Raw genomic sequence first — 18129 nt, forward strand, 5'->3', positions numbered from 1 at the left:
TAAAAGGATGTATCCTGTATATCTTCTTAAGCATCTACCTGTCCTGCTACCTTCAGGAATCCTATGGACATATACCTGAAAGTTCCTTTGATCTTCTACACTTCTCAGTAACTCACCATTTATTGTGTATTCCCTTGCATTGCTTGTCCTCCCCAAATGAATTATCCTGCACTTCTCCAGATTGAATTCCATTTGCCACTTTTCTATCGACCTGACCAGTCCATTGATATCTTCCTGCAGTCGACAGCTTTCTTGATCACGATTAACCAGGCAGCCAAGTTTTTTTATCATCTGCTAACTTTTTAATCATGTCCCCCTACATTTAAGTCCAGTCATTGATATGTACCACGAACAGCAAGGCAGCCAGCATTGAGCTCTGTTTTCTGTGGGTTCCACAATCTTCCAGTCACAGAAACATCTGCCAACCATAGCCTTTTACTTCCTGTGGCTGAGCCAATTTTGGATCCAATTTTCCACTTTCCCATGTATTCAAGAGCTTTTAGTTTTCTAACCAGTTTGCCATTTGGAACCTCGTCAAAAGCCTTACTAAATTCTATGTAGGCTACATCAAATGCACTTCCCTCATCAACACTCCTTGTTACCTTCTCAAAAATAATCAAGTTAGCGAGGCACAATATTCCTTAACACGTGTCCATGGACTGTCCTTGATTAATCCATGCCTTTCTAAATAACGATTAATACTGTCCCTCAGAATTTTTTCCAATAATTTGCTTACAGCCAAAGCTAAGCTGACTGACATGTAACTACTTGGTCGATCACTTCCTCTCTTTTTAAACAATTGTACAATGCTCGCAATCCTCATCCATGCAAATATCAAATATCCCGTGCAATATTTCACTCCCCTCCTCAACGACAATATCTGCATGCCCCTCTCTTTAGGGAAGGCATATGCCAAGTATTCATCAAGAACCATTCCCATATCTTCGACCTCCACATGAAAGTTTCTCTTTTGGTTTCTAATTGACCCTATTCATTCCTTAGTTACCCTCTTGCTCTTTATAAAACATCTTTGGGCTTTCCTTGTGTTATGAAATGCCAGGTGCTTTTGCCAGGCTGACCAAATCCCAGAGTGAGACTTTTGCCAGGCTATCATAATGATTTTGCAATTTGTATTTATTACGAAAAAGTTTGTGCACTGAAGTCAGAAGTAATGAGCCCACTACCACCTTTAGAGATTTTAAAGATTAACTCAAAACATTATTTACAAAAGAAAAAATAAACATACACAAGATTACAGATACACAGTTATTTAGTCTTATAACAGTTCACAAAATATTTTTACTTAGTAAGACTCCCAACTACACAACCCTTCCAGGCAACAGTCCAAATAGATTCTTAATCTCTAAAACATCCAGCAATATTGACGCACCCACTGTTTCTGTAAGGAGATATTTAACAACTTTTCTCTCCCTCTCACTTGACAATGGAACTCCAAAGGTTTTTAACACAACCTTGGCTGCTAGAAGAGCAAACTTCTCCAGTGTGGCTAGAAACTGCTACTTCACAGTATACTCTTCAAAATCTCACACGCCCACTCCCATACAACTTTCCATAAACATATTTCTCCCTTTTGATCTGTAAATCCCATTGTTTCGACCTTTCTTTGGAAGTTACTTTTCTCAGAATATAAAATCTTCCATGTTGTCATTATGGATAGAACTTCCAGAAAAAATAAGCTTGATAACTTTGCCTTATTTATCTTGCCACTTGTAAACATCTTATCATGTCTCTTTGGAAATCAAACAACTTCTCAGCTCATCAAAAATGTAAACTCCATTCATGCTGTATCTGCTGAGACTTCATCCTAGCTTACCCACCTCCATTTCAAATGCCTGTTTTACATCTAGCTCCTTTTGACGATTCAAATCTTGTAGTCTGACTGTCTACAGTTTAAAATAGACACAAGCACACACACAAGCCTCCATAAGCTTGCTTCAGTATCCCACAGTAATATTAGGGAAAAAATTATATTTTCTTAACACTTAATTTCACTTGCCAATACTTATTCAAGCCCTCTCTTTGCTTTCCTAATTTCCTTTGTAATTTTAACCTTGTGCACTTGCCATTCCCTTCTCAGCTTTCTGCAGTGTTGTGCTCTTTATTCATGTTCATTTCAGAAAAGAAAAACGAAAAAGTAAAAGAAAGGAAGTTACATTGGTTCACAAAATAGCATTTATATGGGAGATATCTGAACGTTGACTGGGTCTCTCAGTCACTTGGAAATGAATCATTTCAAAAGGAAGTTATTTCTAAAGACAGGAATTTTCTATTTCATGCAGCTTTCAAAAATCTACTGTTTGGGTAAATGGACAGCAAACAAGTAACTGAAAAACACATTGGGCTTCAACAAGCTGTACCTTTCTCTGCTTGTTCGATGATTTGCCTCACTGCTTTTTTCAGACTGTTCGCCCGGAGCATAAGTTGTTCCCTTGGTTTGAAGAATTTTTGGGTGGAAGACCGAGCTGGAATCATTTCCAATGCCTGTTCCTTGCTCTCAGATAAGGATTCCTCACTAAACTCCTCTTCTTCTCCTTCCTCCTCCACAATGGGTGGCGTTGAGCAGTGGTGGCCAGTCATGGCCTGAGATTCATCATTCAGAGCCTGCAGCAGTGAGTCGAGCTTCTCATTCAATGCCGAACACTGGCAAGGGAATGCAATAAATAGCATCAGGCCATAATGAGAAATTTAACAGTTTCAGGTTATAGCAGGTTTTATAGCAGTTGACTTCATTTTTAAAGGCAACAGCCACAAACAACCACTTGCATTTATATGGTGCTTTTAATGCAGCAATGTATCCCATGGTGCTTTAACGCAGCGCCCTGCCAGTACTACAGTGAACTGTCAGCCTAAATGATGGACTGAAATCCCGGAACAGGGTTAAAAGATACTTTCGATGTGCAATTGCCCTGCACTGGGAACCATCCGAAAATTGCAATTTAAATTGCATACTTCAGGTGGTTCTGGCTGTGTTACATCAATAGTTACCCAGAAAAAGTTAGGATAATTAAAAAGAATTAAAACCACTTCTACCTTTCAGGTAACATTGTACAAACCCACAGCAACCCCCCATGAGACTCCCCACTCTGACCCGACCTGAACTCCTGACCATCAACTGCACCCCCCCCACCATCCTCCAACCTGCCAACACCCAACCCCGGAAACCACCCCCAAAGTGGCCAACAACCAGCCGACAAGCCCACCAACTGGTTGTCACCCCTTCCCACATTCAACTTGCCAACACCTCATCCCTCTCCCCTACTAACATCCTGGCTGACCCCACCCACTGGCTGGCTAACACCGCCACCTCCCAACATCCTGATGGGCTGACACCTGCCATATCCCTAAACCCACCCAACTGACTGTAACCAACCCCTGCAATGTGTCATGAAGAGATATTAATGTCTATAATGTTATTGGAAATTATTCTTTTAAATAGAGTTTAGTGGTGTTTGTGTGCGTGTGTCTTAATTGGATTAAAGCCAGCTGGTCTAGAGGCTTTGAGGCACAGAAAGAAGTAGGTTTGAAATGGTAATTAGATAAACATGGGAAAGTTTAGAAACATAGGTGTCAAGGGGGCAATTTGCTTTTTTAAATAAACCATTCAAAAGAATGGGCGAAATCTTGCTCTAAGACACTAAGCAACGTGTTTAACTTTTTTCACCTTACTAATAAAATTGGTGGAATGAAAGGATGTTATTGTTAGAAGAGATAAAGTTAAAATCCTAGTGATACAATGGAAAATTTACATTCAAAGAGAAAGATATGTATAAAGGAGAAAGGAGATTATGTATAAGGTAGAGCCACTTTAAGATCCAATAAGTTTGAGAAGCTACAAGCTGCTTTCTGCAAGGACCCAGAGCTCAAAGAAACTCATTTTGAATGGAGATGTCCAAGAGATGCTTTGCCAGAGGTCTGTTAAATTTATGAGTTTCACTGTTCTCTTAGCATGAGCGTAACTGAGAGTCTGATTAATTAGGGGATTTTCGTAGTTATTATAGTAGCAATTTTGTAGGCATATGTTTGTGCTTACAATTTTCTTGTATTAATAAATGTTTAATTTAGTTTTACAAAATGCTCGAGACTCTGTGGTCTCATTACTACTGAATTCAAAGCCTGCATCTCGGAACATACAAATTGCAAAAAGGGTTATGGCAGTGGCTTCAAGTTTCCCACTGGGATTTGAACAACTCAGTCTTGGCCAACGGCTGTGTCATAATAAATGGGCAAACGGGGTTTAATGGCCTTTCCCAGGAGGTTACATAACTGTGGGGAAGAGGGAAGGGATGGAGGAAATGTTTAGTCATGATGCTCCAACCACCATGGATATATGGGCAGGCTCAATGAAGCAGCTGTTCTTTTCCTGCCCTTTCAACAGCACCATTAGTTTTTCTATTGGGACAGGAGTGCTGACCACAGAGCACATATCCCAGTCATGAGGCCACCCGAAACCTCCGGTTAAAAGGTGTCCCTAGTCGGTGATTGGTCCATCCAAGAGAGACCTTGATTAATGCTGATTGCAGGGCCTTGTCAGCAAGCCACTGGCAGACTCACTGTCCAAAATACAAGCAGCTGCCTGGCTCTGACAGTGGTTTGCATGTTAGAGACAGTGGTAAGAAACCAGGTTTTCTGAGCTTCTCCTAGTCTTGGATTCGTACCTGGCAAGTTTAGCCACTTCCACACTGCTCAGGTCTCAGTTAATATTGCAGTCGGGACTTAATGGTGTCAGCGGAGTCCAGCCTGCCAATTTAAGGACGTATTTAAAGGCCCTCCCTGCTTTGGGCGGTCGCTGGCCTCACCGCCTGAATGTAAATTTTGTTTTCCCCATTTCTTAAGTAATGCCAGGACGCAGAGCAAGCAGAGGCTTGTTAATGATCCCACTGATATATCAGGGAGGGCTGAGGGCAAAGATGACTTGATAATCATGAACATGTGTTTCACAAACGTGACAGGTTACATAAATCAGACTGAAATGCATTACTGCTCAAAACTCTTCTGGCTCTTTTCTCTCTTCCCTGACGATAAGAAGGTTTGACAAGTTCTTCCTCAGGAAGACACGCTTTATTTAGAGACTGACCGAGACTGATAGATGGTGCAAAAGTTGAGGGGATGTGGGTATTGCTTTTTCTTAAAAAATGTAAAGTAGTACTTTAGCTGCATTTCTCTATTAAATAAATTCATCGCTGAAACAAAAACAATATTCTCATGCTTTGGGTCCCAGCTGTTCTTACTGAATTCTGAAACTACCAATTGTATATTGCATTTCAAACTGCCTTATGTCTAGTTCTGGGAAATAACAATAATTTTAACCCAACGCTGGCAAACCTGAATCAAATGCTTTCTATCGCCAAGGTTATTTTCAACTTAATTGAAGACTGTAGGGTGACTTTTGGAGACGCCAAAATTTGCACAGGGCGAGGCAGAAAGTAGAAGTGAAAAGGCTGTAGAAGTCAGTGTACACAGCCTTCCCGTTCACAAACTCAATTCTCCAATCTGCCTTCCTAACAACCGAGACTCTGCTTCAATCAGCCATGGCTCAATAGGTTGCAATCTTGTCTCAGAGTCAGTAAGTCATGGGTTCAAGCCTCCCCACCGCCCACTTTGCAGAATTCAATTGCATAATCTAAGCAATGGTGGAGTTGCTTCAAGGGAGACAGAGATAATGTTTCGAGTCCATATGACTCTTCTACCGATCTGAAGAAGGGTCATACTGACTCGAAATATTATCTCTGCCTCTCTCTCCACAGATGCTGTCAGACCTGCTGAGTTTTTCCAGCATTTTTTGCTTTTGTTTCAGATTTCTAGCATCCACAGTATTTTCCCTTTATATTATTGTGGAGTTGCTGTCTTTTAGATAAGGTGATAAACCTAGTCCTAATCTGTCTGTTCACTTGACATGAAGAAGATCCAATGAGGTCTTTTAAGCAGGGGATTTCTCTGGCTATCTCTGAACCAACAAAAACAGATCCTTTATCTCACTGTTGTTTGTGGGACATTGCTGTGTGCAAATTGACTGCAATGTTTGGGTACAGCAATCGCAGTGCACTTCAAAAACAATTCATTGGCTGGAAAGTACTTTTGGTCAACATTTAAAAAAAAATTCTCTTGATATGGGGAGTGTTGGCCAGGCCAAGTTTATTTATTTTTATTCATTCATGGGATGTGGGCATCACTGGCTAAGCCAGCATTTATTGCCCATCCCTAATTTCCCTTGAGAAGGTGGTGGTGAGCTGCCTTCTTGAATCGCTGCAGTCCCTGTGGTGTAGGTACACCCACAGTGCTTTTAGGAGGGAGTTCTAGGATTTTTGACCCAGCAACGGCGATATATTTCCAAGTCAGGATGATGAGTGACTTGGAGGGGAACTTCCAGATGGTGGTGTTCCCATCTATCTGCTGCCCTCGTCCTTCTAAGTGACAGAAGTCATGAGTTTGGAAGGAGCTGTCTAAGGAGCCTTGTTGAGTTACTGCAGTGCATCTTGTAGATAGTCGATACTGCTGCTACTGTGCGTCGGTGGTGCAGGGAGTGAATGTTGAAGGTGGCGAATGGGATGCAAGTCAAGTGGGCTGCTTTACCCTGGATGGTGTCAAGCTTCTAGAATGCTGTAGGAGTTGCACTCATCCAGGCAAGTGAAGATTATTCCATCTCACTCCTGCCCTGTGCCTTGGACAAATTTTGGGAAGTCAGGAGGTGAGTTACTCTATGCAGAATTCCCAGCCTCTGACATGTTCTTGTAGCCACAGTGTTTAAATGGCTAGTCCAGTTCAGTTTCTGGTCACTGGTAACCCCCAGGATGTCGACAATGAGAGACTCAGCAATGGCAATGCCATCAAATGTAAAGGGGTGATGATTAGTTTCTCTCTTGTTGGAGATGGTCATTGCCTGGTACTTTTTAAAAATTTATTCTTTTTTGCCATATGGGAGTCACTGGCAAGGCTAGAATTTGTTGCCCATCCCTCATGCCTATGAATTGAGTAACTTGCTAGGTTAATTCCAACGGCAGTCAAGGGACAACCACATTGTTGTGGGTCTGGAGTCACATAGGCCAGGTCAGACCAGGTAAGGATGGCAAATTTCCCTCCCTAAAGGACATTAGTGAACCAGATGGATTTTTATGATAATCAATGACGGTTTCATGATCACCATTACTGAGACTAGTTTTAAATTTAATTCATAAAATCTTGAATGTAAGTTCCACCAGCTGCAGTGTGGAATTTGAACCCATGTTCTCAGAGCATTAGCCTGAGCCTCTGGATTACTAACCAGGTGACATTACCACTGTGTAACCATCTCTCCTTATGTGGCACAAATGTTACTTCATACTTGTCAACTCAAGCCTGGATGTTGTCCAGGTCTTGCTGAATATGAAGATGGACTTGTTCGATATCTGAGGAGTCGTGAATGGCGCTGAACATTGTGTAATCATCAGCGAACATCCCCTGACCTTATGAAGCAGTCCATGTTCAAATGCAGCAAGACCTGGGCAACATCCAGGCTTGGGCTGACAAATGGTAAGTAACGTTCGCGCCACACAAGTGCCAGGAAATGACCATCTCCAACAAGAGAGAACTCGTGACTTCTATCATCTAGAAGGGTAAGGGCAGCAGATACGTGGGAACACCACCACCTGGAAGTTCCCCTCCAAATTCTCTTGAAATCATATAAATCTTTCACCTTTTGCTAAAGATTTCCAAGTCACTCACCATCCTGACTTGGAAATATATCACCGTTCCTTCACTATCACTGCGTCAAAATCCTAGAACTCTCTTCCTAACAGCACTGTTGGTGTACCCACACTACATGGGCTGCAGTGGTTCAAGAAGGCAGCTCACCACCACCTTGACAAGGGCAATTAGGGATGGGGAATAAGTGCTGGCCTGGCCCGCGAAGCCCATATCCTTTGAATGAGTAAAAAAAATGGAAGGAAGGTAGGTCACTGATGAAGCAGCTGAAGATGATTGGGTTGAGGACATAACCCTGAGGAACTCCTGCAGTGATGTCCTGGAGCTGAGATGACTGACCAACAACCACAACCATCTTCCTTTGTGTTAGGTATAACTCCAACCAGAAGAGAGTTTTGTCCCTGATTCCAGTTTTGCTAGGGCTCGCTGATGCCACACTCGGTCAAATGCTGCCTTGATGTCAAGGGCAGTCACTCTCACCTCACCTCGAGAGGTCAGCTCTTTTGTCCATGTTGTCAAGAAGCCTAGTGGTCCTGGGAGAACCCAAATTGAACATCATTGAGCAAGTTATTGTTGAGTAAGTGCCACTTGATAGCACTGTTGACGTCACCTTCCATTGCTTTACTGATGATCGAGAGTGGACTGATGTGGTAAGTGGTGGAGTTGGATTAGTCCTGCTTTTTGTGCACAGGACATACCTGGACAATTTTCCACATAGCCGGGTAGATGCAGTGTTGCAGCTGTACTGGAACAGCTTGGCTGGTTGGGGGGGCTAGTCCTGGAGCACAGACCTTCAATACTATTGCTGGAATATTGTCAGGGCCCTTAACCTTTGCAGAATCCAGTGCCTTCAGCTGTTTCTTGATATCACATGGAGTGAATTGAAGCAGTTGAAGACTGGTAGCAGCCAGGGACCTCAGCAGGAGGCTGAGACGGGTAACAAAAATCTGTCAAACTCAGATTTAAAACTAATAACTGATCCCAGATTAATTATCTTTTGAAAAAGTTCCAAACCTCGACCTCCCTTCGTGTTTTGAAGTGCTTCTTAATTTCACTTCTAGGGGCCTGGCTCTTATTTGTTAGACTCTACCTCGACACTCCCAAATTTGTGGAAACAGTTCTTTTCTATCTGCCCTATCTGGTCACCCTAACATCCTGAAAGCTTTGACCTTAACCTTCTAAATTCCAGGGAATACAACCCTTGAAGCCCAGGTCTTATTCCAGTGAATCTAATTGCATCTCCAATCTCAATATTTCCTCCTGAGGTTGTGCTGCTTAGAACGGCTCAAGGTCTTCCAAATGTGGTCTGACCAGGAAAAACACAGCCGGTCTGGCAGCATCTGTGGAGAGAGAAACAGAGTTAACGTTTCAAATCTGTATGACCCCATTCTCTCATTCCTTCGCCTCCGTCGCATCTGTTCCAATGATGTCACTTTCCAAAACGGCGCTTCTGACATGTCTTTCTTCTTCCTTAACCGAAGTTTACCCCCCACGGTGGTTAAAAGGGTCCTCAACCGTGTCCGACCTATCTCCTGCGCCTCTGCCCTCACACCTTCCTCTCCCTCCCAAACCTCCCACCAGCCTCTGCATTCAAAGGATCAAAACGCCATACAGACTCGAAACATTAACTCTGTTTCTCTCTCGACAGATGCTGAAAGACCTGCTGAGTTTTTCCAGCATTTTCTGTTTTTGTTTCAGATTTCTAGCATCCACAGTATTTTCCTTTTATCTTAATGGTCTAACCAGGGCTTTGTGTATCTGTAGAATAACCTCTACCCACTTGGGTGTTTCTAGTTCTCTATGGGCAGAATTTAATGGATGGTGTGATTCCACCATTGTGTCTCCCACTTCCCCCAGCCCCCACCCCAGCCCAAAGACTTGGACCAGAACACTTACCCACTGATGTTGACTGCCCCTCCGCCATTTAACATTCTGAGGAGCATTACTTGTCTGGAGGTGAAACTTCTGCCCCTCACTCAGGAGGGAGTCCCATTTCAGTGAAGTGCCGGCCAATCTGATTAAGACTACACCAGTCAGTGAAGAAAAGCCAGGATCCAGATGGGAGGTAAGTGCTGGAAAGGGGCAGGGTAGGAGGCCCTGGGGGTGTGGGTTGGGCCTTGACTGACACACAGGGAGAAGGGAGTAACCAGGAGGGGCAGACCTTCTGGGGGTGAGGGGAGTCACCAATCAGGAAAAGGGGCCTGTGAGGGTCCTTCTGGCTCGTCCGCCTCCCTGTAAAATTGTGGACAAATCAACTGTGGGTGGTAGGGCAGTGGGAAGACCACCTGGGGAATTTTGCCGTAAGCATAAAGGCCAGTATTCTGTTAGCCACTTTGATTATCTTCAATACCCATTCACAGCATTTTAATAATTTCTGTACCTGGATCCCCAAGTCACTGTCTTGGGATTTCTTTTCCCATTTAGCGCCTTGATGGCCATACAGTTGCAGACAACAATCACCTGCACTTATGGGGGGTCCAGCAACAGATACTAACCCTTCTGGCCTCTGTGCCTGTGTGGCCTCATTGCTGGTGAACTCTATATAATACAATGCCCTTTTAAACAGGGTATCTGTGAACTCCCACATGCTGTGAAGGGCAGCCAACTGCGAGATACCACTGAGCTCTGTTGCCACCATTCGGAAGGGCTCAGAGGTAAAGCAGTTCAGCACCACAATCACTTTGTTGCTACTGGTAGGCGTGCCAATGTGGCTGGAGGCCTTTCACCCAGGGCATACAATTCTGCTGCTATCCACCTTGATAGGTGCATTCTTCAGGGGCTCTGATGCTCCGTTAGATTCAGGAAGTTAATTCTTGTCAGGATACCCTATCTGGAGGAGGCTGCCTTCATTCCCTCCTTGCTCATTATTCTTTTAGCCCAAACCAGTGGCCTGCACATCACTATTGGTCCCCAAATCCAAGTAGCTCAATCTGTTTGGCTTCCTTGCCTCCAGAAGCAATATCACAGCTACCTGGAACCCCCAGCCCCCCATCCTATACCCCTGTAGACTCTCTCTCCCACATCTGTTCCAGTGCTATAGAGTTACACCCATGAGACCTTTGCACTCTCAATGGTCAGTGTGTGCCACTGCCTGAGCAGCTCAGAGCCACTCTCTTCAGTACACTGGTATTAAGTGGGCCTGCCTCTATGACTTGGCCCCTGCCATAATGCTATCTCCTACTTAGGGATGTGGTTGTGACCCATAGTCCCTGTGCCTGCAGTCAAAGATAGTTAAAGGGCAGAAAGCTAAGTGCCTCATTTACATGCTGAATCACTGTGTTCAAGATGTTTGTCAATCCACCAGTCATGATGCCTCTGTCAAAAATCAAAATTGCTGGGAGGTGAGACTGGATTGGAGAGCTGGAATATTGCTCAGCCACCTCCAAGCTGACATCCTCCAGAGATTGAAAATTCTGCCCTACTATTCTAACAGATATTTGGCTAACTAATTCCTCGGTTTTCTTCTCATCTTTCTTAAACAGCAGAGTGACAAGCATAATTATTGAATCTAAAGGAGGGTTCCTGAATTGAGAGAACTTTGAAAGATTATACACTAAGCAAAACCAAAATGCTGCAGAAGCTGGAAATCTGAAATAAAAACAGTCAGACCTGCTGAGCTTTTCCAGCATTTTCTGGTTTTATTTGACAGACTATAGTTAGGGCAATCTTCTTATCTACTTCCTTAAAAACCCTGGAATTGAAACCATTTGGCCCTTGGGATGTGTCACTGTTTAGTGCCATTATTGCCTTCATTGCAGTTATTTTGCTTAGAGTAATTTTGGTGAATTCCCATCCCTGATTCAATGATAGTTTCCTTGGGATGTCTGACATGCTGACGTCTTCCTCTGCTATAATTATCCAACATGCCTGCCATTCTTTCTTTTCACTGATAAGATCATCATTTGGTTTCAAGGGACCCACAATGCTGCTGACCACCATCTTTGTCTCAAAACAACAGTAAAAAAAGAGTGCTGATTTTCATATCCCTTGCAAATCTCTTTTCAGGCTCTTATTTTATTAGCACTCACTATTGGTTTTGTGACTTTGTGTTGGTGATCTTTCTGAGTGTCTGTGTTAGTTTTTTTGCATTTTCCTATGCTTTTCCTTTCAGTTTTATATTGTCTCTTAGCTCTCACAGGATCATACAGCACAGAAGGAGGCCATTTACTTCAATGCACCTGTGCCAGCTCTTTGAAAGAGCTATCCAATTGGTCCCAATCTCCTGCTCTTTCAATACAGCCCTGCCAATGTTTCCTTTTCAAGTATATATCCAATTTCCTGTTGAAAATTACAATTAAATCTGCTTTCATCACCCTTTCAGACAGTGCATTCCAGATCATAAAAATGGACTGCGAAAATAAGTGTTTTCCACATGTTGCCTGGGCAACAGGGAAGAAACCTTCTGTTGATTTTAATACATTTCCCTGAGATCGATTGCAGTGATTAATACATTTGTTACAAGGTGTGAGTGCAGCCAGTAGAGACAAACAGATCCTCCATTATATAGCCAAGCCTAGCTTCTTTATCACCCAGCAACAACAAATGCCCAGGCAGATAGACAGCTCTACCTGTCCCACCCCCCTCAAACAGCTTATATTTCACCACATCTCTATATTTCTTTAGTTCTGATGAAGAGTCACATGGACTCGAAATGTTAACTGTGTTCCTCTCCGTAGATGCTGTCAGACCTGCTCAGTTTTTCCAGCTATTTTAGTTTTTGTTTCAGATTTCCAGCATCCACAGTATTTTGCTTTTATCTGAGTGCTTTATTGACTGCCACTTCTCTTCCAAGAACGCCCACCTTGAAGAAGTACTGTTCTTCTGTCCGACAGGATTTCCGCTTGTCTCTTTTGCCCTGTTCACCTTCATTGCTTTCCATTTCTCTCCTGGTGTTTGACAAAGTGTTTACTAAAGCTCGCTTTCACAGCCATATTTCCTTCCTTAGTGACTACCTCCGTCTCCAACTTACCCCACGTGGATTCCAACTGAAGTTCTATCCCTCATGTTTCGAACCCACCCAGGATTACAGGTATCTCGGGGACATACAACGTTCCTCAGACTGCTGTTCCCATCACATCCTGAGATCCACATTCAGTACCATGCACCGCCATATGAACACACTCGACCTCTCCCTCCAGCAGCACCAATTCACCCTATCTCTAAGCTGTCCTTGCCCCCAGTTTCATTTTATTCTTCGTCTCATCCGACGCCTCAACAAGAAACTTTGTCTCTTTCTTTCAGGTGCAAAGGAATGCAAGCTCGAACAATTCATCGACACCAACACCCCTGCCCGTCCCGCTGACCCCATCCTGTCTTTTAACCCCAGCCCAAGCCATGTATTCACCATACCCCCTGACCTTCCCCTCTCTGATGCTGAACATTCAGGGCTCAGCAAAGGACTTAATTTCATACCCTTATGCCCTCACCTCAATGAATTCTGGGCTCGGCATGATGCTGAACTCTTCTTCTGCCGCCTTTGTCTCCGTGCTCACTTTTTTAGGTAGGAGTCGTCTCCCCATTCAACACTTTTACCCACCTCCAATATTCTCCCCCCAACCTGGACCCCTCCCTCTGGATTCTTACCTGCACTTGATCTTTTCATTGAGAAATGTCGGCGTGACATCAGTCATCTCAATTTCTCTGCGCCTCTCATCCACTCTAGCCTGTCTCTTTCTGAACTTGCTGCACTCCGTTCTCTCAGGTCCAACCCTGACATTGTCATCAAACCTGCTGACAAGGGTGGTGCTGTTGTTGTCTGGCGCACTGACCTCTACCTCGCAGAGGCTGAGCGACAACTTGCAGACACTTCCTGCAACTTCTCCCTGGACCATGACCCCACCACTGAACATCAAGCCATTGTTTCCAGGACTGTTACTGACCTCATCTCCTCTGGGAATCTTCCTCCCACAGCTTCCAACCTGATAGTCGCCCAACCTCGGACAGCCCGCTTCTACTTCCTACCCAAAATCCACAAACAGAACTGTCCCAGCAGACCGATCGTGTCAGCCTGTTCCTGCCCCATGGAATTCATTTCTTCCTATCTTGACTCCATTCTCTCTCCCCTTGTTCAGTCTCTTCCCACCTACATCCGTGATTCCTCTGACACCCTACATCATATCAACAATTTCCAGTTCCCTGGCCCAGTCACCTCCTCTTCACCATGGACATCCAATCCCTCTACACTTCCATCCCCCACCGGGATGGTCTGAGGGCTCTCTGCTTCTTCTTCAAACAGAGGCCCGAACAATCCCCATCCACCACTACTCTCCTCCATCTGGCTGAACTTGTTTTCTCACTGAACAATGTCTCCTTAAACTCATCTCACTTCCTCCAAATAAAAAAGGTATGGTTGTGGGTACCTGCATGGGCCCCAGCTATGCCTGCCTCTTTATAAGGTATGTGGAACATTCCTTATTCCAGTCCTACTCAGGCCACCTCCCACAACTCTTTCTCTGGTACATTGATGACTGCTTCGGTGCTGCTTCATGCTCTCTTCTGTGGACCTGAAAAAATTATTAATTTTGCTTCCAATTTCCATCCCTCCATCATTTTCACATGGTCCATCACTGACACTTATCTCCCTTTCCTTGACCCCTCTGTCTCAATTTCTGGTGATAGACTGTCCACCAATATTCATTACAAGCCTACCGACTCCCACAGCTACCTTGACTACAGCTCCTCACACCCCGCTTCCTGTAAGGACTCCATCCCATTCTCTCAGTTCCTTCGCCTCCGTCGCATCTGTTCTGATGATGCCACTTTCCAAAACAGTTCCTCTGACATGTCTTCCTTAGACAAGGTTTTCCACCCACAGTGGTTGACAGGGCCCTCAACTGTGTCTGGCCCATCTCCTATGCATTCACCCTCACTCCTTCCTCTCCCTCCCAGAAACATGATAGGGACCCCCTTGTCCTCACTTATCACCCCACCAGCCTCCACATTCAAAGGACCATCCTCCGCCATTTCTGCCAACTTCAGCGTGATGCCACCACCAAACACATCTCTCCACCAGCCCCCCCCCACCCACCACCTGCAGCATTCCGCAGGAATCGTTCCCTCCAGGACACCCTGGTCCACTGCACCCTCACCGCCTACACCTCAACCCCCTCCCACAGCAACCACAGGAGGTGTAACACCTGCCCCTTTACTTCCCCCCTCCTCACCGTCCAAGGGCCCAAACACTCCTTTCAAGTGAAGCAGCACTTCACTTGCACTTCCCTCAATTTAGTCTACTGCATTCGCTGCTCCCAATTGGCCTCCTCTACATTGGAGAGACCAAACACAGACTGGGTGACCGCTTTGCGGAACACCTTCGGTCTGTCTGCAAGCATGACCCAGACCTCCCTGTCGCTTGCCATTTCAACACACCACCCTGCTCTCAAGCCCACACGTCTGTCCTTGGCCTGCTGCAATGATCCAGTGAAGCTCAATACAAACTGGAGGAACAGCACCTCATCTTCCGACTAGGCACTCTACAGCCTTCCGGACTTAACATTGAGTTCAACAACTTCAGATCGTGACCTCTCTCCTCTGTCCCCACCCACTTTCCGATCCGCTTTTTTCCAATAATTTATAATTTTTAAAATATATTTTTCTTTTCTCATTCCTTTTCCTATTTTTAAATTTATTTCGATCTATTGTTTTATCTCCATCTTTTAGCTCATTTCGATCCCTTCCCCCCACCCCACCCCCACTAGGGCTATCTGTCACGTGCTTGTGCTGCTTTCCACCCTTGATGTCACCATTAGCACATTCCTTAGATAATATCACCACTGTCAATACCCCTTTGTCCTTTTGTCTATGACATCTTTGGTAATCTCTTCTTTGCCTCCACCTATCACTGGCCCTCTATCCAGCTCTACCTGTCTCACCCCCCTCAATGAGCTTATATTTCACCACATCTCTATGTTTCTTTAGTTCTGTTGAAGAATCATATGGACTCGAAACATTAACCGTGTTCCTCTCTGCAGTTGCTGTCAGACCGGCTGAGTTTTTCCAGCTATTTTTGTTTTTGTCCCATGAAAATTGGGTCTTGTTAAGATATGGCTACAAGGAATTCAGTCCTAAGAATGTGCTGACAAAGGAATCAATTCCAAAATTCTCATCTTTGTTTTCAAATCCAAGCATGGCCTCATCCTTTTCGATCTCTGTAATCTCCTCTGGCTCGAACTGTTCTTCAGGTTCTTGAGCTAAGTAAGCAGCCAAAGGAGGGCAGCCAGCAGTATTAAATGTGAATTGCATAGATTTAGAATTTTATAGAAATCACAACGGTTAAAAAACCTATTTGGTCCAACCAGTCCACACAAATCTTATTCTAAACCCAAAACAAAAACAGAATTACCTGGAAAAACTCAACAGGTCTGGCAGCATCGGCGGGGAAGAAAAAGGTTGACGTTTCGATTCCTCATGACCCTTCAACAGAACTAAGTAAAATTAGGAGAGGGGTGAAATATAAGCTGGTTTAAGGTGGGGGTGGGGGGGAGTTAGGGGGAGAGAAGTGGGGGGGGGTGGTGGTGGTTGTAGGGACTCCCAACCACTCACTTCTCTCCCCCCACCTTAAACCAGCTTATATTTCACCCCTCTCCTAATATTTACTCAGTTCTGTTGAAGGGTCATGAGGACTCGAAACTTCAACTTTTTTCTTCTCCGCCGATGCTGCCAGACCTGCTGAGTTTTTCCAGGTAATTCTGTTTTTGTTTTGGATTTCCAGCATCCGTAGTTTTTTGTTTTTATTTTTTATATTCTAAACCCATTTCATTTCATCACCTTTTCCTTCGCCCAGCTATTCAAACTATTCTAAAGTGTTCACACACTCTCTGCTTCAACCACTAAGCTGGTCGTGCATTCAACCTTCAGAGTAAAAAGATTTCTGTTGTTATTGTTCCTACATCTCATAAATAACATGTTCCTTCAATAAGGTTTATGCCCAAAATATTAACAGTTCTTGGTCTTTAAACTGATGATTGACTTGCTGTCAGTCACTGCCTTTTCTGCTTTGACCAGTTATGGTTAAATATTCTCTTCTAAATGTAGCTCCTGATTTTAAAATAGGAATATAGGAACACAGGACTTAGAAGCAGGCCATTTGGCCCTTCAAGCCTGCTCCACCATTCAATAAGATCATGGCTGATCTCATTGTGTCTCAGCTCCACTTTGCCTTCTGCCCCTCATAACCCTCAACTCTCTTGACCATCAAAAATCTGTCTAATTCAGCCTTGAATAAATTCAATGACCCAACCTCCACTGCTTTCTGAGGAAGGGAATTCCACAACTAATGGCTCTTCAAGAGAAAAAAATTCTCCTCATCTCAATCTTAAACGGTGGACCGCTTGTTCTCAAAATGTATCCCCTGGTTCTAGTCTCTCCTACAAGTGGAAACATTCTCCCGGTACCTACCCTATCAAGTCCCCTCAGGATCTTGTATGTTTCAATAAGGAGACCAAATTTCTACACAGTATTCTAGATATGGTCTCACCAAGGCCCTGTACAGCTGCAGTAAAACTTCTTTACTTTCATATTCCATTCCCCTTGCAATAAATGCCAAGATTCCATTTGCCTTCCTAATCACTTACTGTACCTGCATCTGCATGCTAACTTTTTGTGATTCATGTAACTCCTTCAACAGCACCTTCAAAACTTAGAAGGACAAGGGCAGCAGATGCATTGGACACCACTACCTGAAAGTTCTCTTCCAAGCCACTCACCATCCTGACTTGGAAAATATATCACTGTTCCTGTCACTGAATGGTTGGTGGGAACGGTGCAGGTTTGGGTGCTGAATGAAATTGGACCTCCCGATCCCAGGGGCAGAGCATTGGTGGCCAAGGGGAGGGCTGGTGCTTGGTCTCTGGAACTTCATCCTAGTTTGTTTTAGAGGTTGTTAAGCCCTCCAGCCCTCACCCCTCATACCTACCAACCCATTCATCCCCATACATTCCATGTCACCTCCTTGTTAATTTAATGCCAACTTGTGCACCCATCCACTCCACATGGCCCCCCATACCCTCCTTGCCAACTCAATGCCAACCATTTCCCCAGGCCCTTCATACTCTCCATGCCACCTCCATTGTCACTCTCCCAGTATCCACCATGGGCAGGCCTCAAGAGCCACATGGAGATGAAAAAAAACTTCTAACAATCTAATACAGCTCTCATTCCTACACACTTGATAGTGAAAAATAACTCCCATTCATAAAATCCATTTACAGCTTTGTAAATCACAGGTGGTTCACCTCTTACAAAAACAAACTTCTATTCAGTCCCCACATTAAAGACAATTAATTCTTGAATAGCCTCTTTAAACTATCAAACTGTGAATTCAGTACCCACTGCTCAGATGATTGTAGTTTTTGAAATGCAGGCAAGCATTCATAATGGCATAATGGTAGCCCTTGGGAAAATGTAAACAAAGAATGCTATTGAAACTGCACA

The 18129-nt window shown here is 44.2% G+C and overlaps 1 protein-coding gene across 1 annotated transcript in view; it reads right to left on the bottom strand.

The window, feature by feature from the left end:
* LOC121290467 (diacylglycerol kinase eta-like) overlaps positions 1-18129 on the bottom strand; it is a 383823-nt gene that overhangs the window by 97920 nt on the left and 267774 nt on the right. Inside the window, exon 14 of the mRNA XM_041210907.1 lies at positions 2379-2661. Coding sequence (XP_041066841.1) covers positions 2379-2661 — 283 coding nt within the window. The remainder of the gene's footprint in view (positions 1-2378; positions 2662-18129) is intronic.

The sequence above is a fragment of the Carcharodon carcharias genome, chromosome 18 (assembly GCF_017639515.1).
Source record: "Carcharodon carcharias isolate sCarCar2 chromosome 18, sCarCar2.pri, whole genome shotgun sequence".
Classification (NCBI taxonomy): Eukaryota; Metazoa; Chordata; class Chondrichthyes; order Lamniformes; family Lamnidae; genus Carcharodon; species Carcharodon carcharias.